Below are 25666 nucleotides of genomic sequence, written 5' to 3' on the forward strand. Positions count from 1 at the left end.
AAACAATGGCTTATATTGTAGATACAAAGAATCATCACAATGTTCATGAATGGCAATGTATTCTTCATATGAAGCCTGAATTATAAAAGAGCACAGTAGCCCCTAATACAACAAGGGTGGCAGGTGTGTGTGTGTGCGTGTGTATATGTGTGTATGTGTGTGAGAATGTGTGTGAGATATATATATATATATATTAGAGATGCAACGATATATCAGCCGCCGAAACATATCGTTCGATATTTTCCTGCCAATACATCGGCGCATCCCTGCTTTCTTTCCTTCCCACTGGACGCTGCTCTGTGTCCCAGCGGGGAGGAGAGAAAGTGTTACAGCCTGCCGAGCGCTGTGGGAGAAGAGCGCTGTGAGCGGCCGGCGGTTCTCCTCCCACACCGCTCAGCCTCTTTTCACAGTCCGGCAGAGCGGCGTGTGGGCGGAGACAGCGCTATCACAGGAGGCTGAGCTCTCCTCCCTACACCGCTCGATCAGCCTCCTGTGACAGCGTGTCAGAGAGGAGAGCAAGGTACAAACACTCAGTGATCAGTGATGGCTGAGTGTATTGTACATAATTGAGGATATGGTATGTTAACTATAGCCTCAATTATGAATGAATGGGAAGTGATCTACATCACCTCCTGTTCATTCATAATTGTAGTTATAGTAAACATATCATGTCCTCATGTTATCAATGAATAGGAACACTCAGGGGATTCCTGTTCATTGATAACAGGGGATACAGAAAAAGAGATTGAGGACTTTGTGTCCTCAATTTTTGTTTTTCTATTTTAAAAAGGGAAATATCAGGAATCTGTTTAGACCCCTAATATTTCCCCCGAAGCCCCTAAAAGTAATGTAAAAAATAACAATATTTAATAAAAAATGAATTAATAAATATAAAAACATTTAAAAGTAAATAAAAAAATAAAATTTTTAAAAAATGTAAATAAAATTTTTGTTTTCGGCCTGACAATTTTTTTTATTTCGGTGTAAAAATTTCCATTTCGGTGCACCTCTAATATACAGTATATGTATACATATGTGTGTGTGTGTATATATCCCATTGAAATTGTTGACTTTTTTAAATATATGTGAACAGGCAAACATTCATTATGTCTTGATATACACAGGGGGGAATGTATCATAGCAATTGCGCGTATTTGAACTTGCCAAGAGTTGTTTAAGGCCCTCAGAAAAGAGGTTGCGGATGCCCATTAGTCTGGCAAGGGATTTAAAAAGATTGCCAATAGAGCTGCAGCTAAAGATTATTTTCAAAATCGATTAGTTAGCCGATTATTAAGTTTGATTAATCGGTTAATCGGATAAATAAAATACATTTTAAAAAATGGCTCCAGTGATGGGACTACTAGTTTGTATTGAGATTGTAGTCCATCACAGGAGCAAGCTTGGAGCGGTGGAAGTAAAAAAAAAAAAGTGTGGTGTACAATATAGTGAAAGGAAAAGTGTAAAATTATACAGTAATGAATGCAGAATGGCACCAGCTATAGAGGACTACAAAACCCAGCAATAGTACATTATACAGCGCTATACAGAATACCGCCAGCTATAGAGGAATACAACAAATCCCAGCAATAGCACATTATAGCTGGCGGTATTCTGCATTGCGCTGTATCCCTGTGCCGATTGTGGATGTGGGCAGGCGGTGAGCGTGAGGCGGGGAGGAGGCGCGGCATGTGGATGCTGGCGGGTCTGGCAGCGGCAAGCGTGAGGTGGGGAGGAAGTGCGGCGTGCAGCGTGTGTGGACCTGTGAACAGGGCCAACTAATCGGCAGCCGATTAATCGATGATTAAAAAAGTTGACAACGTTTTCAATAATCGATTATGCCGATTAGTTGTTGCAGCCCTAATTGCCAAATTGTTTGGAATCAGTTATCCCACTGTAAGGAAAACAATATACACGGGCTCACTTTATGTGGTGCTTTTATTATTTGTGTAACTAATGAATGCTGTGCAGTATTTGTAAATTGATATACTTTCTAATAACAAGCCAGAGACCATGATCTAGACTGCCTAGACCAGAAGCTCAGGAAGTGTTTTGTTATTTATAGCTGAGCTTAAAAAATGCTCATGATAAATAGCAGTTCATTTCCTGGAATGTAAGCTTGCCTAGACACTCCTGTGCCTATAGTCTCGTAGCTGTGTGTCTGCTGTGTGAGATCTCAGGCACTGCTGCCTCTGCCTGCTAATCTCATCTCTTTGGAGTGAAATGTGGTGATGTCACTACTGTGCTGCTTATTGTTTTCCTTGCTGGAGGCTCTGACATGAGGAGGCAAAACCCTACCTCTACAAAGATGGCTGCCTTCATACAGACATAAAGTATAGACCAAGGCATGGTAAGTCAGTAATGTGGAAAAGATCAGCTGTAGGGAGACCACAGTCATTACTGGGGACTAGTAATTTACCATCAGCCTGTCTTTTTTGGGGCTCAGCTTCCAAAGTTCAGTTGCTCTTTATTGTAACTTATGGTAAAACTAAACTACTTTCCACCCCCTGTTTTGGAAATTAATATACCGTATATACTCGAGTATAAGCCGTCCCGAATATAAGCCGAGGTACCTAATTTTACAAAAAAAAATAACTGCCTGCGCATATTAATCCGCTGCGCTTATAAGCACAGTTGTATTACAATCTTTTTTGCAAGGACCGGAGGTACTTCTGTAGAGTCATGTAGAGTCATGACACAGTGATGCTTTCATGCTGGAGTTTCTGTTTCAAGTGTCCCTGTCACAGTCGTTCCATTTATTTATAGAAGTCACAAACAGGAAGTCACAAACAGGAAGTGATGGCCCAATGAGCCAATCAAACACATGTATAGCAGGAAAGGGTGGCGCCAACAGCCTGCCATTTCCTCCATGCACAAAGACATCACAGGAAGTGACAACAGAAAAGGAGAGCAGAGCATGGCTCATCCTTGCCACATGTATGCACAGCCGCCATCTTGGCCAGCATGGACCCCATTCAATACTGCTCAGAGTGACCAGTATCTAGTAAGATCATTCTAGATGTTCTTATAGGTTTGAGACTATCTGCGGAGACATTGCTAATGCGGTTATTATTATACGGTACGAGTATACCGACAAGGCGGATATCAATGTCTTCTTATAAAAGAAGATATGTATCCAAAAGGGATAGTGCAGCCGCGACAGAGGTATAATATGTATCTCTCGTTATGCGGACTTCGCTTCGCTAAGGTGTATAGACGTTTAAAGGCAAGAAGACCAGCGCATTGCACTTAATGCTCACAAGCCGGCAAACGCCCCCACACACAGCGAACATGTCTCCAAGCCCATGAGAAGGATGAAAACTGACGGTTTTACTGCTGGTCCCGATTAACCCAAGTACGCTCTGCTAGAGCGTCCCTCGGTTGAATCCGACACAGGGAGACATGATGACAATATTACAATACAGTAAAAACACATCCTAATAAAATTTCCACAACACCCCCAACCTACTAATTGCTTGCAGTAAAAATTAAACATTTACTTACCAAAAAGCAATGGTCCTGTGACCATCCTGTAATGAGTCTTCTGTCTTCCTTTTAGAAGGTTGTATATTGTATTTAAAAGTTGATTAAAGTGACAAAGGATAATTTTTTCCCCTCCCCCCAATGCTATTGTCAGAACTTACCTTAAATCATGTCTCTTAATCCGATCTTCCTCTTCTTTCCCCATGTTTTCATCTGTCCCTCCAGCGGTGCGGCGGCTCTCCGATCCAGCGCTGACTCCTCTCTGCTTGCTGGCGCTTCCTATCCAGCGGTGTCTGCATGCCGGTGCACGCGTCCATAGACTTACCTTGCGTCTCTGCTCGTCTCCCACCCGAGAATCCAAACTGCGCATGCGCCCGCCCCAAGATGCTTTGCGGCCGCCCGAGCAGTTTTGGATTCTCGTGCTGGAGCCCGCAGCGAAAACAACGTAAGTTTTAACCGCTGTTAAATCGGTTTTAAAAAACAAACAAAAGCTTTTGCATATATCTACTGCTTGATAGCAGTAGATATAGGGGGGGAAAAAACGGAGGGTTTAGAACCCCATTCATTTTTTAAAGATTATATGAGATTGTAGTGAAACAAATGTAAGACTTTAGTTGTTATCTTTTTAAACACCTTTGTTTGTTTTACTCCAAGCTACAATCAAGCTTAAGGGGCTTATTTACACCATAGCGTTGTGCTAAAGGCACAGTATCTGTTTGTTTTTCGCTCGCTATCTCACAGCGCAATGCACCGCATGCTAGGTGCACCGGTTTCTTGAAATGGCACCCCAGCTGAATGGCAATGTAAAGAAACCAGCGCACCCAGCATACGATGCAATGCGCTGTGCAATAGCTTGCAAACATCAAACAGATACCGCGCCTTTAGAGCAATGCTGTGTTGTGAATAGGCCCTTCAAGCTTGATTGTAACTTGGTGTAAAACCAAAAAGACCAACAAAGTGTGTTTTAAAAAGATATCAACTAATGTCTTAGATTTTTATTTATGAAAGTACATCTAAATCAAATCACTAAAATCTCATATAATCTTTAACACTTAATTATAATTTAAAAAACTGCAGCCTTATTAAAATCATACCTGAAGATCCTGCCATGAAGATCCTTGCTCAGGCACTTTCTCTTATACTGTAAGAGCGGCTGTGCAGTGAAAAAAAATCATGCATATTCCACTTTTTTGCATGGTATTGCAGTACCATGCATGCCCAGTGGGAGGTGCCGTGCAGATTGAATTGCAGTGCACGAATACCGTGCCTTTAGCACAAGCTATGGTGTGAATAGGCTCTAAAGGTATGTTACCAGTCTTAATGCAGAAAGAGAAATACAAGGGCTGCCCAAGATTACTAGGTGCTTGGCGTTCCCAGATTCTGTTTTCTGACACACGTTGACCCTAAAGAAGCATGCACATTAGAAGGTCAGAGTGATGTCAGAACCCCTAATCTGCATCCCTTTTCCAACTCTGTGTCTTAAAATATATTGAAGCCATTGGATTCACATAACAAAGTTCAGCAACCGCATCCTCTACACTTAGGGCTGCCACCTTTTCTTCAAGCAAAACCCGAACACTCTAGCGACACACGGATATTTTTTGGGAAGAATGAGTCGTGGCTTAGTCGTGTAAATAGCGACACCCATTCATATGTAAGTATATTAGTTGAGACTATTTTCAGTGGGGGGCCAGTAGCCCCTATCCTAACTTTGGTTGCCCCTGTCTGCCTGACATCTTGTGTCCGGGTTTCTGCTGCCATGAAACCCGGACACAGCATTCAAAACCAGGACTGTCCGGGTGAATCCTGGACAGGTGGCAACCCTATCTACACTGCCTGCAGTTTTTTTTTTATTTTTTTAATACTGTTCCTGAAAATAATTCTTTTGGTGTCCCTCCTGTTCTACTCTAGGGCTTTGACGTGACCTTAACACATATCCAAATAGTTTGAACCAAGCAAATACCTGTAAAAAAAAATATTTCCAGGTGCCTAAACCTCTAAACTCCTTTCCAGTTGCTAGAACTGGTCCCCCCCAGTCCATTGGGGAACAAACACATTCGGGAGTGTCCATCTCAATGGTCCCCCCACAGCCATCACTGGTTTCTGCTGCTGGTTTAAAAAGATTAAAAATGACTCTTGAAATTGCATAAAGCTTCTCTGAGATTTTGGTGATTGGCCTGTCCCATTTTGTGTTTTGTTGAGAATGCCAGTCGGACAGATTGTAGTGCGATGCCCTTTTCTCATGTGTACAGTTCATTGTGGATAGTAGCCCATAGTCTAGTTACTTTTTGTTATATGGTTGATGAATTAAGTCTGTTTGGCTGAGAGCCCTTACAATACGAGTCAAACCGTACTGAGTGGGTTGTTTGTTTGTGCTCTCTTGTTGTTATGTCCTGATGTCTTGCGGCACTGTTATTATTACATACTCTGCTTCTTACCAGCTTTTATCCAGCGCATAATGTTTTCCCCCAGCAGCATAGCCATGAGATGCTATTAGCTAGCGTAATTACATTTCTGGAAGTTGTATTTTGCATTTACAGTTCAAGAAGTCTGTAAATCTCATTATAATTAGTCCTGAATGTATTATATACTTTATTGAATATGTAGTTGTTTTATACCGTATGACTTTTTGAAATCATTTTATTATATAAGACTAACATTTAGGGTCCTAGTTGAAATGGAAACCAGATACCGCTCTCCACTGTACACCACAGTGTTGAATGCACACTGCTCCTGCATTTTACAAGCTATTTATAAAAATGTATTCAACTTTCAAGTGACATTAAACTCAGGAGTTAAATCTTAAAAATGCATTCAAGTACCTATTAACAAAAATGTAGCTTATTTGTGCATTGTGTGTATTTGGGCTGTACAACCTCAAATCATCTCTGAATTGGTGCTGACACTGTCCTTCCTTCTGGAGGGTGGCTACTTCTGTTCCCCATGGTCCCTCTGTGGGTTGTAAAGTAGCCACCGCTCAAAGCTCACCCCTGTGATGGACTACAATATCATGTTTAGTTTACTACTTTGTATTAAGATTGTAGTCCACCACAGTGATTGGAGCGGTGGCTACTTTACACACACAGAGGGACCATGGGGAACAGAAGTAGCCACCCTCCAGAAGGAAGGACAGTGTCAGCACCAATTCAGAGATGATTTGAGGATCTACAGCCGAGTGATACACAAATAAGATACATTCTTGTTAATAGTTAAGGTGCTTGAATGTACTTTTAAGATTTAACTCCTGAGTTTAGTGTCACTGTAAAATGTACTTGGTAGTGATCTGTTGGATCAGCTACGTTTACCAATGACTGTGTAATGCTATGGTCTGTGGCCATCTTAATGCATGGAGTGTCCCTATGTTATGTTTTCCTTCATAGACATAAAGATGTATGCTCTGGGTAATCCAGTTGTGCATGTTTATAGCTAGATCTTGGTTAAAAATGTTTTTAGAAATTCCTAGGTTTGATCGCATGAACGCTCCTGATGTATATGGAAAAAATAGCGCAGCTACCTGCTTGTCTAAATAATAGTTGTGACTTAATAAACTAGAAATGTCCAATCTCAGTGAAATTGTAGTTAATGTTGAACAAGTTTCTGTACTTTGCTCTTGTTCACTGGGCTATTTTAACAACTATGATGTGCACAGCAATTTATTTATTAGAAACCTCAGCAGGACCACTTAAAACAAAACCACATTTGTATTTGTCAGCATTCTAAGCACCTCTTTTACAGAGGAAGGACTCTACAATGTAATCTCATGTACACATCATTTTCCCTGTTGAGGACATTTTTGCTTTGCCTTTCACTAGTGGGGACATTGCGCTTTTGCTGCAATTTTGCCACGAGTGTTCTTTTTCCCCCCCCCGCTTAAAATGGGCTTTCAGGTGCGGTCCAGTGCATTTGCATGCATTTTTGATGCGTTCCAGTGCATTCCAGACAGGAGACAATTACACAAGCAGTATATATTTTTTTGTCTGGCATGGACTGCGCTGATGTGAACAGAGCCCAGAAATACCATAGGAATACATTGGGATGCTTTTTTTTTCCGGGAACAAACTGTTCTGGTCTGGACATGGTGTGAACAAGTCCATAAGGAGCATTGGCTACGGGGCTCCTGGGATTTGTGCATTCCTGTTTTAATGTATGATTTTTTTAATATATATATATATATAAAATTAGGGATGCATCAATACCATTTTTTGCTGACCAAGCACAAGTACTTGTTCAAGTACTCACAGATACAATTACTGATACCTTTTTTTCTAAAACAATACAGAATAATGATTTCAGGACAGTGGTGGAGCTCCAGAGCCCAGTTGCAGCTGCAACCCTGGTTGTTCTCGTGAAAATGCCAAGTATCGGCACCAATACAGATACTGGTATCTGAACATCCCTAGTCAGCACCTTCTGCCCCACGTTCCTCGATCAGCTGATCGAAAGAACAGGTTGCAAAATCTTCGGGCCGAACGGGTCTTGCAGCCGATTAGCGTAATGAAGCAATCTGTTATATTTTCTTTGTTCAGTCCACAGTTTGAAAGAAGAAAATATAACCGTGTATACCCAGCTTTAGATGTACTAGCAGATTTAGATGGGCTTGGCTAACAAATTAAAGCTGAACTCCAGTTAGCACTTATTAAGCAGTTACAGCAACAGTTTTTTTCTGTTTTATTTAGTTTTGGGATAAAGGTCTTACATAAATTAAACAAGCTGACTATTTATTGTAAGTGCCCCTGTCAGTGTTACATGGTTTGTCTCAACCCTCTATTTGCCACTTTTGTAGGACAGTTTGGTCTGTTAAGGGACCATGGAAAATAACAGATTTACTGACCAGATCACCAGGTGAAAGTAAAGGAAAAAGAAGTCAAATGCAGCCATCGCATGCTAAGCTGCAATATATTACATTGTTGCGTTGGGATTTAGATAAGCTTTAATTCCCACATAATAAAACTTTAATTCCCACATTATAAAGCATCAGTATACTTTGTAGTGCTTTATAGAAAAAATAGACTGTTGACATCTGTCTGTCTCTCAAAAGACACCCGTCTCTGTCGCTCAAAAAATAATATCCTTAGCACTGGTTGATGATATGAATTCAGTTTTGTTGTGCATTTTCTTTCGGGATAAGGAAGGAATGCAATATATCAAATTTTAATTAAATCTTCATATTAATCCTATTCAAATATTATTATGTAAATAATACTTGTATGATATAGTAAACTAATTACTTCTTAGTAAATGTGCATAGGATTGGCAAAAGCCTGCTCTTGCACTTTGATTCTTATACTTTTCTGTGGGGTTTATTTTATTTTTTATAACTACTATCTGCAAGGAGTTTGCATGTTCTCCCTGTGCTTGCATGGGTTTCCCCCCAGGTACTCCGGTTTCCTCCAACACGCCAAAGACATGCTTAATTGGCCTCCTTCTAAATTGGCCCTGTGTGTATGTGAGTTAGGGACCTTAGATTGTAAGCTCCTTGAGGGCAGGGACTGATGTGAATGTGCAACTATGTAAAGTGCTGCATAATTTGTTGTTACTATATAAATACAAATAATATATAAATAAATAAATTACTATTTTTTTTTAAATCTCTTTCAGGATTAGTGTGAAGACCTGAGTGGTGTGTCTCTTTAGCCAGCGCATTGTGTAGTCTCAGCTTGCAGCTAGACTTGTGGGATGCAACATGACCTCCGCTGTGGTGGATGGTGGTGGCTCAGTGGGAGACTTTGTCAGCAATGGTGTTGAGAATCCAGATCAGGTGAGAAAACCACATAGAGTGAATAAAAGGTTAGCTTTCCCTGTCTGCTCATGATGTAATGTATTTTTCAAGAGATCAGAACATCAGTACAATGTTTCAACATTTTTTAACCACATGATGTGATCTGTAATTGCACTTCAGGTTTACTTTGATGTGTATAGATTTATCCAGTACCCTCTGAAATGATTTATAGGAGAAAAAGGTGCCTTACTTAAGGATTTCGATTTTAATGCATTCATTACTCAATGTGATTAAGCCTCTAACCTTTGCAAGTTCTTGGACAAATGTTTTATTGTTTCGCCTAGTCACTTAGCACTCACTAATTCAAGCTAAACTGACTAAAATAAAAAGTGGCCCCTCTTCCTGCACTGCCAGGGTTAATTGCTTGTCTTGGTATAGAGGGTACATCAACAGCAGTTTTGCTAAATTTATCCCTTGCTCCCCCAGCAGCCAATGCTCTCCTCTTTCCTGTGATGCTCTGGGTTGTGGGTGCCCCATTGGTGTCCCCACTTAGGCCTCATTCACACCGCTAAGAGCCGTCCCGTACAGATACGTGCGGCATGCACGGCCGTATCGGGCCGCTCCCAGGAAGGACAGGTGCTGCTTGTGCTCTATGGGAGTACGCAGGCGTGCGCTCACCCGAGCTGCACTTCCGTGCGGGTGACCGTACTTGTACGCAGACAGGATGCATCCTGTCTGCGTCTGAGCACGGACACCTGCACGGCTGTGCAGTTTGGGTGAGCGTACGGCGGCATACGGCCACGTACTCCCGTAGAAAAGAATAGGCTGCTGCGTGCAATCACAGGCAGCACCGGTCCTTCCCGGAAGCGGCCTGATGCGGCCGTGCAAGCCGCACAGATCTATACGGGACGGCTCTTAGCGGTGTGAATGAGGCCTTACAGTGAAGGACTGCTGGTTCTGCATTGTATGTGATGACATCATTGTGGCAAAGAAAAGCCGCTTCAAGAGACTTCTTGTGCAGCTAAGAGGACCCATGCAGGAGTGAGGGATAAGTAAAACTGAAGTTGCCTCCAGATAAAAACAAGCAATTAAACTCCTACAGTACGGGGAGAGCCCCACTCCAGTTCTTGCTGGGTGATGGTAGCAGCCAGGGAGGGTTTCACAGCCACAAATAACAATATGGATGGTTATATGGAGTGCAGTTTTTTCTTATATCTGAAGATTACTTAATTTAGATTCAAATGACAACCATATGCTCGTTTTTACACTTTAGAATTGTTGAGAAAACTGCATGGTGGACACTGGAATGCCCCTATAACTACAAGTTTTATATTTACATAATTCATACATGTGTCTGTAGAGAGAACTCCTCTTGCTGCCTTAGATAAAAAAAAGTTATTATGACTGTTTTTTGCTTTGTCTCATCTTCATTTTCTCAACAAATTCAAGGAATTAGGAGAACGATGAGGTGAGTGATTTCCACTTATCCTCATAGTTAGAGCCGATGTGTGATATTTAAATGTTACACGTTGAATCTATAGATCAGGAAGTGAGCAAACACATACGGTCGCTGGCTCACTTCCCGGTCATCTCCCTGAAGAGAGCAGTGACCGTCAGTCACCGCTCCCCGCAGGGATTCCCCCCTCCCCTCTCTGATCCTCCAGCACTGACTGGAGGAATGGACTGGGGAGGGGGCGGGCACAGCTGGCTCTGCCTGTAGATCAGCCAGCTGGGTGGATCTCGACAGTATTGTCGGGATTTGTCCCGGCTGCAGCGCTCTCAGTATATAGTAGGCAATAGTCCACTATATACTGAGCTTTGGGTTACAGGAGAACGTTAGTATATGTCCTCCCGTGACCCTAGAGAGAACTATGGGATAAAAAGGTTACCCCATAAAAAAAGTGTGGAATTTATATTGTCACATGAAATAGATTTTGTAAGTAAGAGAATGCAATTGCTCCTCCCAAGGTATCTCATAGAAAATCATGGTTATTGTCATCCTTAAGCTTGCAGTATTTTGAAGAACAATAACCCATGCACCAATCTTTCTGAATTGACTTATACATTCTAAATACCTCAAAAAGTGCAACTATTAAATATGTGTTTTAGTTGTGCGATAAAGTCTTTAAACTGAAAATTTGTGTAATTTGTAACTGTAAAAACAATGCATGGTAATGAAAATACTGCACATGCCTTAGTGGATTACCCTCATGCATCAGTCAGTTTTCCTTCTTCCAGATTAGTATAAGAAAAATGGAAGAATAGTTTTACCATAGCCACCTTTGTATGTGAAGTTATATCTCATAAATCTGAGACATATCTGCTGTCTTTCCAGACTTCATGTACATAAAATTCATACACAGGAAAAGTTCACCTATTCTGCTGCTTTTAAAAGATCCAAGGGCATAACAAATGTGACTCGCATACTAGTAAATATTGGATGCATCCCAGAAAAAGGGAAATATACTGTCAAGTAGCCGTATGTAGTCAACTCACATGAGTGCAGGTGCAGTTGGATCCCCCGCGACACTGAGTCTAAGGAGCAGCCTTTGTACCACTGGGAACTGCCTCATGGAGGTTTGAAAGTGAGGAAGTGAATTCTCATGTGAGCAGGTGATGTGTAAGGGCCAGCTGGTGTTCCATTAGGGACCCCTCACAGAGGTTTGGACTAAGCTGTGTGCTGACCCCAGGTTGCAGCCCCTGAGTTCACCCTGCTCTATTGGGTGGAGACTAGCCCATGGAAGCAGGAGATAACGAGTGTGAGTGAGTTCTGGCAGTACTGGTGAAGCTACAGAGCATGCAGGGAAGAAGAATAATGTCCATAAGTCTGGCCTAAGGTTGTAGCAGGCAGCAGAAAATCTAAAATAAAAATCTCGACCTTTTGTGAATAGACCCTTAAAGAAGAACTGCGGGTACAATTTGTATTAACCCTTGCAGTTTGGCTATCCCTGCACTGCAAGGGTTAACTGCTCATTTTAGGCTAGGTAAAAAAAAGTTATACTTACCTATCCTCTGAACCAGCAGAGCTCCTTCCAGCCTGTCTCCTCCTCCGCTAAAGCGATGGTATGTCCCTTGGGGTCCTCACGTCCTATACACTGTGTATATAACGTGATGACTCAGTGACCTTAGACCTCTGCAGTGTAGGGGGAGAGACACTCCAGGGACTGGTCTAAGAGCCGACCGGCTCCATTAAAGCCTCTGGTTTTTTTTGCATCAATCTACTGCTAGCAGGCAGTAGATATATGCAAAAAGTGTATCCCGTCCGAAAATGTGAAGATGCACGGGCGGCTGCAAAGCACCTTGGGGCGGGAGCATGCGCAGTTCACATTTTCGGCCGGGACGCGAGGAGAGACACAAGGCAAGTCTATGGACGCGTGCACCGCTGGATCGGAGACCCGCTGCACCGCTGGATGGACAGATGAAAAGGACAGGAAAGAAGAAGAAGATCGGATTAAGAGACATCATTTAAGGTAAGTGCTTTCATTAACATTGGGGGCAGGGAAAAATGTTTTTACTTTAATGTCACTTTAACCCTTGCAGTGCAGAGGGTAGTTCCATAGCAAGAGTTACTTAAATGTGTGCCCGCAGTTCTTTTTTAGGTGTTATTGTTGTTTTATCCTTTGGTTATTTCAGGCATAGTTTATGGAAAATGTTCATTGTAATACCCTTTAGATCAGTATTCTTGTGTGGATTCCTGCAGCATGTATGGCTGGTAAATCCCCTGGTTAAAAATACAGTATTAAAAGAGAACTATGGGGTAAGTGTTTTCCCCATAGTTCTCTTAAGGGTCACGGGAGGACACATACTAACCTCCTCCTGTGCCCCAAAGCTCGGTATATCGCGAGCTACAGCGTTCAGTGAGCGAGCATACAGCGGTATGCATTCGCTCACTTCCTGATCTATTGAGTCGACGTGTGACAGTTTCATTGTCACACGTTGGCTTGAACTATGAGGATGAGTGATCCTCTCTTACCTCATAGTTCTCCTTTTAAGTGATGTGTAGATTGCACTGGCATTTGTAACTTTTACAGCCGGTTTTTAGTTTTTAGTTTAATCACCTGAATGCAGCATAATGGGCCAAAATGTTTGCCTTGATTTATGTACTCCTGATTTGTATGACTTACAGGCTACTTAACATGGATGGTTTATTTATAGAACCTAACAAAGACTCTGAATTGACTCTCTTGGGAATTGTTTGGTCCCACAGGAAGAAGTACAAGTCACTGAATACCCTGCTGTTATAGTGGAACCAGTTCCCAGTGCACGTTTGGAGGAGGGCTATGCTGCCCAGGTGCTGGTGTATGATGATGAGACCTTTATGATGCAAGATGTTGCAGACGAACAAGAGATTGAAACTGAAACTGTGGAGATAGGTGGGTTTCACTTACACTCAATCATTATACACATAAATCTCAGCAAGCTACTAAGGGGTTAAAGCAGCAATTGCTACATTCATTCCTCAAGTAGGGCCATGACTAAAGGTGGCCATACACTGTACAACCATCGCAAGACTTCAGTCTTGCGATGGTTGTACAGGGATTAAAAAAACGTACGATCTGCCCATCTTGGACAGGCAGATCGCACTCTCGATCATCGCAAGCCCGCCCCCCTGAGGGCCGCACACCGGCCCGTTCGGCATTTGTCTTCCGAGCACCGTTCTAACCAGCCGAGAATCGTACGATTCCCTGCTGGTTTTCGAACATGCTGGTTCGACAGAAGACGTGCGACCATACAGTAGAAACGGTCGCACGTCTCCGTTCACACTGCTCGATTATCGTACGAAAAACCGATCGCATACGATTATCGTACGATAATCGTGCAGTGTATGGGCACCTTAACACGTTGGATCTAGATGGGCAGGGTGGCTTTGACACTGGGGGTCCCAGGTAGTAGATAATTTCAATAGGGTCACTTAATTTCCCCAACAGCATATTTTCCTGTCTCTCTGCTCCCTGTCCCTCCATTCAGCCAATGAGAAGGAGGATAGAAAGCCCTGTTAAAGCTCCAAACTGACTTATAACTTACACAGGGCTATGGTTCTTACACAACCCCTACTTGACAATGTTGGGCAAATCATGAGGCACAACCCATGGGAGAGAAGACTAAGGCTCCATTCACACATAGCGTTAGCGTTTTTGTCGTGGCACAAAAGCGCACAAACGTTAACATACGCGTGAATTCTTCACGTTTGTAGCTATTACTATATTTGGACTTTTTTGTGCGATGCACGTTTTCCTACCATGCGGACGTTGCACAAGTATGAACAACAATATGAACAACAAATACGCGCGGAAAACAGCTAATGTGTGAATGGAGCCTTAGACACATGATTTTCTCTTGTATAGCAGTCCTGCTAAGAGAGGTAAGGACAACACTGTGAGCCAGTCAGACTGTCAGAGATGTCCAAGCGCTGTTGCTGTCAGCCTGACTAAACAGAATGACAAATGTTCAGTTCACATGAGTGTATTTCAATCACACATCTAGTTGCTTGGCTGGAGTTCAGCTTTAAAGAGGTTTGTATCTAAAACTTTGTCAATTTGCTGCACACAGAATATGATCGTGTAATCCCAGTGATTGTCACAGGCCAAATCGTAGAACTGAAAAGGTACTATAATATGATCTAATTAAAAATGTCCATCTTGGTTATACAATTCACTCAAAATTTGTGCTTGCAGTTAACTTTCTGTACAATTCCTCTAAGGACGCATTAACACCTGTGTTGGGCTGTGTTGCTCAACACAGCAACACAGCCCAAGGCCCAACGCAATGGCAAGCTGAAATCCATGGTTTCCAACAGGCCCAGTTCATATCAACACATGCATGCTAGAACTCACATTAAAGCGGAGGCAAGGTTTTTTTTATATTTATGCCTAGAGTTTAGCTTGAATGAAAGAAAAATAAAGTATTTTGGCTCCTGCTGTGAACAAAAAAATGCACATTAATGCACTCATTGAAAATGCACATTAATGCATGTCAACCCAAGTGTGTTTAGTGCTTGTCAATGTGCAATAAACACAATGCAAGTGGTGTGAATCCAGCCTTAAATTTAGGATGTACGTACATTACAGACTGAGCTACTGATCCAACTTTGCTTACATTTTGCCATATGCAGTTAAAGGAGAATTATGGGGAGAAGGAAATTATTACTAGTTAATTAGAGCTGAAGTGTGACACTGAAGCTGTCACCGGTTTGCTCTATTGATCGAGAACTGAGCGATTACATACCGCTGATGCTCAGTTCCCGATCTTCTCCCTGTCAGTGACTGTTCATACTGAAAGGATGGATGGGGAAGGGGATTGGTGCGCTGTCAGCATACAGTGGGCAATAGTCCTCTAGAGGCTGAGATTTGGGTCACAGGAGGACATGGTAAATGTCATCCTGTGACCCTAAAGAGAACTATGGCCAAAAAAGGTTGGGCTATAGTTCTCTTTTAAGGTAGATTCTCACTGATCTAGATGTTTGATATTCAAAGCTTTAAAATGTGGGGCAGTAGTACAAGGACAGCATACATATGCTGATAAAGTCCTGCCCTAGTTTTGAACAATTTTTGGCCATTACATTTAGAATTGCTTAATTTGTTTGCAAAATGCCATAAAAATAGATAAATGTAAAAAGAGGATGATACATTTACAAGTTTGGCAGAAGATATGGAACAAAAAAGGATTTGGCACACGTATGACTAAAACGGTCCCAATACATAATAATATTGGATTCATCTGAACCTAACTGACAATACTCAAGGCCAGTGACAACTTTGACACTTGTGTAGTTGAAAGAGCAGCAGACATAGAGGGATATTTGTAATACTTGCAGGGTCATTTCTGTACCTGCACTTCACAGAATAGGAACACTACACATGTACTTTCTAAATGTACACATTGGAGGAGAATATATACTAGGGAAAAAAAAATGGTTTCAACTTGCTGGCATTGCATTTATGTCATTGTAATGGTCTTGTTACCTAGTCAACTCGCTTAATTTACAGAATTGCCACCAGATTTGCATTTTTGTTTACAGTTTAAAGTGAAGTGGATTTCTTTTTTTAATCAGCAGCCTACCCTTTCTAAAAATGTAAAAACATAAAATGCAGTTCTTGCTGCACTAAGCACCACACACCCCACCTCACCCCCCTGCAGATTCACCCACTAGTTTCAGCACTGATCCTCTTTCAGGTGGTATGACACCCAAAATCATTCAACCTAGTTCCTGGAGTACAGGACATCATGGTCCCCTCCCTCTCACACAGGTTATCACTCGCATCTGAGAAACAAAAATAGAAATAGGTACGTGTAGTGAGGTAATCTGGGAGAGGGAATCGACTGGGGAGGGGGAAGTGGGTGGAGTGGAAGTCATATGAAAAAGCAAGATACAAATCTGTGCTGTAAAAACCAAGCATTGGCTAGCCCCCTCCTACTTTCCAAGATTTCCTATTTGTTGATGAGCCTGACATCACATTAATGGATCAATCACTGCCAAACGTTAGTAGGGCTAAGCTTAAGTGTTGCAGTAAATCCTGCCATTTACTTATAACTTCAGTTTCCTATATCTCTGGATCTGTTGATCATTCTAAATTGCAGTTTTCACTGAAGGTGAATGGTGCTTATTTCCACCATATGGTCCAATTGAAATTCTCAGGATTCTAACAGGTTTATTTGAGATACTCTGTGACCAGGCGCATCTTCTTTCTTAGGCTACTTATTCATTCATACAGTTTGCTGATATACCAAATAAAATCTAAGCAAGGGGGCGTGACCGGCCATGGTGGTGTGAAGACGTGCAGACAGGGGCTCTGCTACACCGGGGCTCTTATTCAGTGACTTTCTAGCCTTTTAGGCTGCTCTCGTCCCCTATGCCCGACGGTCGGGACTCACCCGGTTCCCCTGCTTCCTCCGTCACCCGGGACATTGCCTCATATTTCACGCGGCACTCCCGCGCAGGTCCGCTAGATGGCGCCGCACCTGTAGGCCGCATGATGCTGCCGAAAATCGCTCCGGCGAAGAAGGCCGGGACGGATCCCCCGCAGCCTCAGACGCCAGCCCAGGGCCTCCGCTCGTCGGTCCGCTCCACGGGACAGAGGACACTGGATGCCCTGCAGCCTTCCCACTCCTCTAAAGCCCCGAGTTCTGCCGAGATCGCCCCGGATCAATCGATGCCGGCAGTATCCCATGACACAGACCGGCCTGCAGCTACAGGCACAGAATCTGCAGCCACAGAGGTACGTGACCTTCTCACCGCCTTTCGGGCGGACTTTGACTCCTGGGCCACTAGATTGGAGGGGGCTCTGCGGGGAGAGGTGAGAGAGTTCGACCAGAGGATGACAGCCACTGACTCCCATCTATCAGTTCTGTCAGCCTCAGTCTCAGCACAGGAGTCCAGGCTGGTGAGCCTAGAAAATGCCCATGCCACCCACCGCTCCCACCTCCAGCAGTTACACCTGCGAATGGAAGACAGCGAAAACCGGAGCAGGCGCAACAACATCCGCCTGCGTGGGATACCGGAGGCTACCCAGGGCCCTGACCTACATGCCACAGTGACCGCTATACTTAACCTGGCTATGCTGGCTTTCCGCTGTGGGACCTGGGTGGGTCCATATTCATGCATCCATGGTCTTGTGTTTTTCAGTTTTTATATGCTTGTTTGATTTAGCTCACTCAGGTTATGGGGATAACTTGTTGTTGAATGATTTTTTTTTCCATGTGAGCCCTGGTAAGCATCTCCGCTCCTCCTTGTTCAGTCACCTCCCCCACATAGGTGACACATCTCCTATAGGAGATAGTGTGTTCTAGCTTTGCTAGATTCTTTAACGTTACGTAGCAGGTTTTATCCGCCCTTTTCGGTTTTTGCTTTCTCCCCCCCCCCACACCTTTTATGAATTGTGTTTTGTTTTTTTTGTCAAGGTGGAGTTGTCTGTCTGCCTTTTTGTACCACATTTACAAATCTTTAATAAATTCAGATTGAACTAAAATCTAAGCAAAATCTGTGTGACCAGTCTAAAGGCTGCCATAGACCACCTTCATGCCAGAACTACATTGGGCTTTAGAGGTTTTGACAATGACGGTTAAATGACAGGGGCAAGGCATGGCATTAGGAGAGTTGGCCTCTCACGCCTATCCTCTATGCCTAGGTGCTGGTTGAGCATGTCTTGCCGACAGATAAATAGCAGGAAAATGAAAGATTCACCACGCAACCGCGCAATGGAAAACCTCCTTCGAACCCATTAAATGGCATAGGATACAGCCCCTACTTGCTTCACACATATGAAGCTGTGAGACCTACTGATTTGCCGAGTAATGCTGAGGGAAGTCGGTCTATTGGGAAACCCCTAAAATCTTCTGGAACTGTGATACCCCTTCTGCGGGTAAAGCCTTGAGTCGGGGAGACGCTGTTTATGTTATGCTGAAGATAAGAATTTGTTTCCTGTTATGGTGCTGAAAAGAAGCTATAAGTTTTCTACGTCTGCTATTTTGGGAAAAATTATAGTTTCTATGATTATACGTCTGCACCGGTGATCCCTGATCTCCCTGATCATCACAATTTAAGAACAATGCTGGCAGCCCTACAGTCAGGGAAAGCAATTTAATTGGTGAAACTGACATTTAAATGGACAGTATACCTTGGGTATGTCATGGGTTAAACTCACACAAGGTCTGAAATCGAAAAAGAAATGAAACTGATGGTCAAACAGTTGGTCATAGCCAACATGCAAGCGCAGGCCTGCCATTAATGAGAAGCAGAACAGGCCCTGTCACAGCCCTGCAAGAGGGTACTCATTTTTTGACAGTTCAGCTGATTGCTCTGCAAGTTTTCACACAAAAACAGATAACCACTTTGCAGGAGGCGGTGCAGTAGCTCTTTGAGGGTTGTGAGCAAGTGGCTGTTGCCCCTAGTAACAATGTAACTGTGAGGGCCAGCCACTACCTGCAAAAGCTAACCCTGGAGATGACATGGAAGGATTCCTCACCACATTTGAGAGGACAGACAAGAGGGTGAGGTGGCTCCAAAAGCAATGTGTTGGACTCATTGCCCATTTCTTCACTGGAGATTCACTGAAGGCCTGCTTCTGTTTCCCATCTGGTAAGGCTGATCTCCAGTAGTGGGTCATCCATGTAAACCCTAAGTCTGTGGATTAGCTGGCAGACATGGTGGAGAGAGAGACTGTGGTGGTGGATCTATTCGGGTCTGCTACATAACGGGACCCTGTTCTCCACGTGCACTAAGGTCTCCTACAGCTTTAAAAAGGAAGCCCTGCAATTCAGTGGAAAATAATGGCTAAGATTTTTTTTCTGATTTTGTATCTAAGTTTGATGCCTTAGGGTAAGGGTTAATAGAGAGGTTTGGGACCACCCTAGTACATCACTACACTGGACCTCACCAATGGGTACTGGTAGATACCCTTGGCGAAGGGAACCAGGGACAGAACAACGTTCTCCACTCCTTAGGGCCAGTTCCAACACAAAAGAATGCCATTTAGGTTACACTTTGCCCATGCTGCCTTATAAAGGGCAATAGATTAATTAAATCCTCATTGAGAATTCATCTCGGTCTACTTGAATGATATTATTTTCAGCATCTTTCCCGGTTTCAGACAGTGTTAGACTCTATAAAGAAGAGGGATTTTACTGTCAACCCTGAAAAGTGTGCAATTGGGATGGAGGAATAAATGTACCTAGGGTACACTGTGGATAGGGGTCTGGTAAAGCCTAGGCACAATTGAGTACTACAGGTGGTTTCTCCCCATGTTTGCCACCATTGCCGTGCCACTGACTTACCTGACAAACGGGGAGGAGGAGAATATGTACATTTAAAAAAATGCAATTTACCCTTGTAGAGGTTATAGAGTAGAGATTATACTTTATCGTTTTTTTTTTCCGTTTAGTGTTTAAATTAAAGTGTTGTTTTTTATTTTATTTTTTCTTGCTTTCTGTGTACTTTAGGGCTTGTTCTATGTGAGGAACATCTGCTCTGCACTTGGTGTGAACAAGCCCTTATCAGCTCCAGTCTGCCAGCTGCTTTTTTCTATGTGAGGAACATAGATAGCTGATCGGCTGCCTTATGCTAGTTTGTAAACCAAACTTTGGGTGGCCTCCAGATTTGCACAACAACAGTGTGTAGAGAGCTTTATGGAATAGGTTTCCATGACTGAGCAGCTGCATCCAAGCCTTACATCACCAAGCGTAATGCAAAGTGTCAGAATCACTATGATTGACTGTCATGGTAACCTCATGATCGGGAACTATGCTTCTTAGTTTCCGATGGCTGTATCTGTGAGATAAGGGGCAGTCGCAGAACTCTGGCACAGGGCCAGCTGCTAGTTTTGCCATGGGACATTTATTAACATGTCTTCAGCACAGGGCATCATGCCATGGAACATTAACAGAGGGTGGGTAAAAAGTTGTTAAAGGCCCATAAGTGTCTTTTTTCACTTTTTTTTTTATGTAAGAAGTGTGTAACACATTCCGTAAAAGTAATTTGTGCTAAAATTCCTGCTGAAACGTTTAAATCTTACAATTCCGCACAACAAAATATGCAAGCCAAATGAACTATTATCTTTCAGTACAGGAACTTACCTATATCTCCACAAGAACTACTATTGAAATCACATTCTTCCTCGGTGTGATGTTTACAAATCATAATAATAGCAATAAATCCTCAGCGTCATTACCAGCTCTGCCTGTTGTGCGGTGTGCCTTTCAGTAAACATTTGTCACTTATTTAAAGCTCTATACTATCTATTGAATTATCTCTGTGTTATTTATTTTCATAACAGTCACCACTCTGTGAGGTAATCATATTAATAACAATGATTACATTGTTTGCAGTAATCACTGGTGCTTATAAACTGTGTTAACTTTGTCTATGATGAATAAATTGGGCGCGGAAAATGTATGAATTCAAATTATGTGGTGAGTCAGAGGTTTTCTTACATGAAATATTGATGGTTGCAAAAGGCAATGAAACCAAATTCATGTCACTGATTGATTGAACCCCGTAAAGAATGGAACAGAAAAGTACCTGGCCCTGGTTTTCCCTGTATTTTTTATTTAAACTGATGAGGCATACATAATGATGTTAGCCCTTATACTTTAGCTGAGCTTCTCACATTTATGATGACACTATGGGGTTGCTGAACATTATTTGTAACTCAAGAATGAAATAAAGCACTAATTGGCATTTGAAGATAACAGTTTTTAAGAAATAACATGACACCTCTTCTTGTTGCTTTGCATCTTTCATCAGCTACTGGCTGTAAGTTGATAGCCGAGTTAAATATGAATGTAAAAACTGGGTTGTCAGGCGTTAAGAGATCTGTCTGTCCTGGCTGCAATCACACACAGGCTGCAACGTTTTCCTTTACTTGTGCAGTGTTGGACTGTAGTGTGTGTACATTGCTGGTTTATTCTGCAAGAAATTGCCATTTCCTTACAGGGTTTCCCTGGGTGTTACCCCTTGCATTATCCAATTGTCTAAAGGTGGTCATACACCTTACAACCAACGCACGACTTTCATTGTGCGATGGTTTAAGGTAATTAAAATCTCGTACGATCTGCCCATCTTGGACAGGCAGATCGTACTTGCGATCATTGCAAGCCCTCCCCGCCGAGGGGAGGGCTTCCGATGATTCCAATGCTGATTGCAATGATGATTGCAATGCTGAGTGGGCGGTGTGCGCTTGCGCACACCGCCCCGTTCAGCATTTGTCTTCCGAGAACGCCACTAACCCGTCGAAAATCGTATGATTCTCGGTGGGTTTTCGAGCGTGCTCGGAAGACCAAAGACGTGCGACCGTACAGTAGAAACGGTCGCACGCCTTCCATACACCGGCTGATTATCGTACGATCGCAGTATCACCCGCGATTATCGTATGATAATCGGCAGGTGTATGGGCACCTTTAAGCAGTGATCAGATTAGTCACACCTGTACCTGCCAAGAATAGGTGTCATCCAAAGTTTCTTCAGAGGTTCACATCTATACTAGTCCATCTAATGATACTTTAAAGGTTGGAATATCGACAATGCAGCTTGAGTTCAGTTAAAACTTAGAAATATTAGGCTTTTTTTCCCCAATCTCATACCAGTGAGAAAAGCTTACTTTTCGCAGGCAGCTGTTCCCATACTCCACTGTAAAGCTGTGTATGTCATATGGTAGCTATTGTTACAGTGGAGGTGTCTGATTTAGAGAACTACATCTCAAACTCCAATTTCTATCTGGTATTATAATATTTTAGGACATGTTTAATGTAGATAGGCCTTTGGAACGCTGGATTAGCTGTGGTGTGACTGCACTTTGCAAGAGAAATAATTGATTCTATGCTCAATTCAGTAATCACATTCAGAACGTCAGTCTAGGCAGGCTTTTAGGTACTGACTGAAATATAGACATGGTTGCATTTAGTAGGCAGTGTCTACAGTTTTAAAGAGACCCTGTCACCAGACCAATAATTTCAACAAAATATTCTCATAAGATTATATGTGCGTTTAACATATTTTATACATGTTATTAACTTATACAAGCCTCCCTTGTATACACATCCAAAAGCCATGAGACTGCTGCTGGGCGCAGACATTTTGGATGTGATGTCAGCAGCCCTAGCAGACTCAGAACTGTCACTTAAGTGACACCATAAAGTATTTCCTTTTCTGCCTCCCTGAACAGCTGCGTACAAGGTTATTTGGGGAGCTGAGGGGTGAAGGAGTTAAACCAGCACAGGGAATAATTAGACACTGCAAGGAAAGGGCTATGGCATGCAAGGAAGGAAGGGGGTGTGCTAGGGAATTGGCTTTTCAATTTTCCTGCAAGTTCAATGGCACATTAAAGGAGAACTATGAGGTGAGTGCTTTTCACTCACCTCATAGTTCTAGCCGACCTGTGACAATGAGACTGTCACAGGTCGGCTCAGTAGATCGAGAAGTGAGCGAACACATACCGGGCTTGCTCACCTCTCGATCCTGTCACGGCTCTCTGCCGTGACAGGGGGAGGGGCTGGATTCCCCTCTCCGATCTGCCAGCGCTGACTGCTGGAACGGACGGGGGAGGGGACTGGTACAGCTGGCTCTGCCTCTAGATAGGCAGAGCCAGCTGGCCGGATCCCGTCGTCTAAGTCGGGATCCGCTCCGGCGTCTCAGACCGCGAGCTGTAGCTTGCGGTCTACTGAGCTTAGGGTAATGGGAGGACGCTAGTTTGTGTCCTCCCGTTACCCTAAGGAGAACTATGGGGAAAAACACTGACCCCATAGTTAATTTTAAAAAAATCATTTTTTATGCAAAATGAATGTAAACGTTTAAGATGCTTGATTTTTCTGTGCTTTTTATCTGCAATTGTTTAGTTGGTGACAGGGTCTCTTGAAATCGCATTTTCACCTTTTGCATTCAAATTTGTCAAAAGCCAAACAACTACTACTAATCAGACAACATACCTGAAAATATTTAAAACAATATTTCTTTCTATTTGTTTGTTTGGAACAGGGTACATATGATGCTTTAGAAAGCTTCTATTGCTTTGACAAGATGGAAATGTAATAGGGATGCACTGAAACTGGTTTTTAGTCTAGTCTACTCACAAGGAACACACTTCATTAGGTTGGATTTATTTTTACATTGTACATGTCAAAAGAGTTTTTGGATGGATTTCAGCTTTAAAGTAGTACTAAAGGCTTGGGTTTTTATTAGGGATGCACAGATACTTTTGGAGTACCAGTGCAGATACTTGGCATTTTCATGAGAACTACCAGGGTTGCTGCGGTCACAGATGGGACCTAGTTCTGGCGCTCCACCACTGTCCTGAAATCATTAGTCTGTATTGTTTTAGAAACACTGTCACATGACAATAAACAAAAATGTATTTAGTACTCGTACTTGTAAGTACTCGGCAAGTACCAGTACTCGTACTCGCAAAACTGGTATCTGTGCATCCCTTTATTTATATTTATAAAATCAAAATCGTACATTAAAACAGAGATGTACAAATCCCAGGAGATCCGTGTGCTCCTTACACATGGCAGCTGCCTCCTAACTTTTATATTTTTCTCTAGTGTAGTCTTGGAGCTAAAAATGGCCTGGATGGGAAGGGGGTTTAACACCGCGGATGTCAACTGGTTAATGCATTCTCTGCATTAGGGCAAAAAACACCCAGCACATTCCTAACATGCACGGATGCACGCTTATCTGCAGCCGCTCCTCTCCTCTGCTGCAACCGGGAATATACTCTAAATGTTTTTGAATTAGTCTATACTCTCAGCCATTACCACTGCCTGGAGAAGAGAGTTCCACATTTTACTGCTCTAACAGAAAAATATCCCCTTCACCATTTGAGGTTAAACCTTTTTTCTTCCAATTTCAGGTGGTGGCCTCTTGTCTTATTTAGGGACCTTAGCGTGAACAGTTTACTACTGATTGGACATGTGCACTGCCAAAAATTTTGTTTAGTTTAGTTTCCTTTTAAATTCGGATTTGTGTTATTTCGTTTTTCAGGATTCGGGTGTGAAAGTCAATTCGGAATTTGGATTCGGACGAAATTCGGTAGCGTTAGTACGAACGTTCGTTTCGTTTTCTGTTCTTATTCGTTTCTTATTCGTTTCGTTCGTTCGTTTGCAGCAAAAGTGACATTTGAGGGGGAAAAAATATTTTTCTCCTTCTCTAATGTCACTTTGCTCCAACGAACGAAACGAATAAGAACAGAAAACGAACGTTCGTTCTAACGCTACCGAATTTCGGAAATGGAAATTCGGATTAGTTTGCATTCGTTATGTCTGTAATTCGGAATTCGGATACATCCGAATGTCCGAATTTCCGAAATTTCGGCCGAATTTCGATTTGGAACGAAACGAATCGCACATGTCTATTACTGATATTACCATAACCATTAAAGTGACACTAAATTCAGGAGTTAAATCTTAAAAATGCATTCAAATACCTTAAAGTGACATTAAAGTAAATAGTTTTTTTCCTAACCCCCCATGCTGGTGTAAGGACTTACCTTAAATTATACCTTTTGATCCCATCATCTTCTTCTTTCCAGTAGTTTTCCAGCGCTGGTGCCGGTCTCTGATCCAGCGCTGACTGCTGTGTCTTCCTGTCCCACAGAGTCTGTGCGGGTGCACGTTGCCTGCATTGACTTACCCTGTGTCTCTCATGCTTTTGCTTGCCGAAGATCTCTACTGCGCATGTGTCCGCCCCATGATCCTTTGTGGGTGCCCGAGAATCTTCGGACGGGAGCGCGCGGCAGAGACACAGGTATTTGAACCTTTTTGGTGACTTTTTTAAAATGTTTTTGCATATATCTACTGCTTGCTAGCAGTAGATATATGCAAAATACCCACAGGATTTAATTATCCTTTAAGTTTTAACAAAAATGTATCTTATTTGTGTATCACTCAGCTGTAGATCATCTCTGAATTGGTGCTGACCCTGTCCTTACTTCTGGAGGGTGGCTACTTTTGTTCCCCATGGTTCCTGTGTGTGTTGTAAAG

At 42.7% G+C, this 25666-nt stretch overlaps 1 protein-coding gene across 1 annotated transcript in view; it reads left to right on the top strand.

Annotated features, from left to right (window-relative positions):
* Positions 1–25666, top strand: part of ELF2 (E74 like ETS transcription factor 2) — an 82473-nt gene that overhangs the window by 17800 nt on the left and 39007 nt on the right. The window contains exons 2-3 of the mRNA XM_018557106.1: positions 9079–9238; positions 13407–13572. Of these exons, the coding sequence (XP_018412608.1) occupies positions 9164–9238; positions 13407–13572 (241 nt within the window). The 5' untranslated portion in view covers positions 9079–9163. The remainder of the gene's footprint in view (positions 1–9078; positions 9239–13406; positions 13573–25666) is intronic.

The sequence above is a fragment of the Nanorana parkeri genome, unplaced genomic scaffold (assembly GCF_000935625.1).
Source record: "Nanorana parkeri isolate BGI_ZX_2015 unplaced genomic scaffold, ASM93562v1 scaffold267, whole genome shotgun sequence".
Taxonomy (NCBI): Eukaryota; Metazoa; Chordata; class Amphibia; order Anura; family Dicroglossidae; genus Nanorana; species Nanorana parkeri.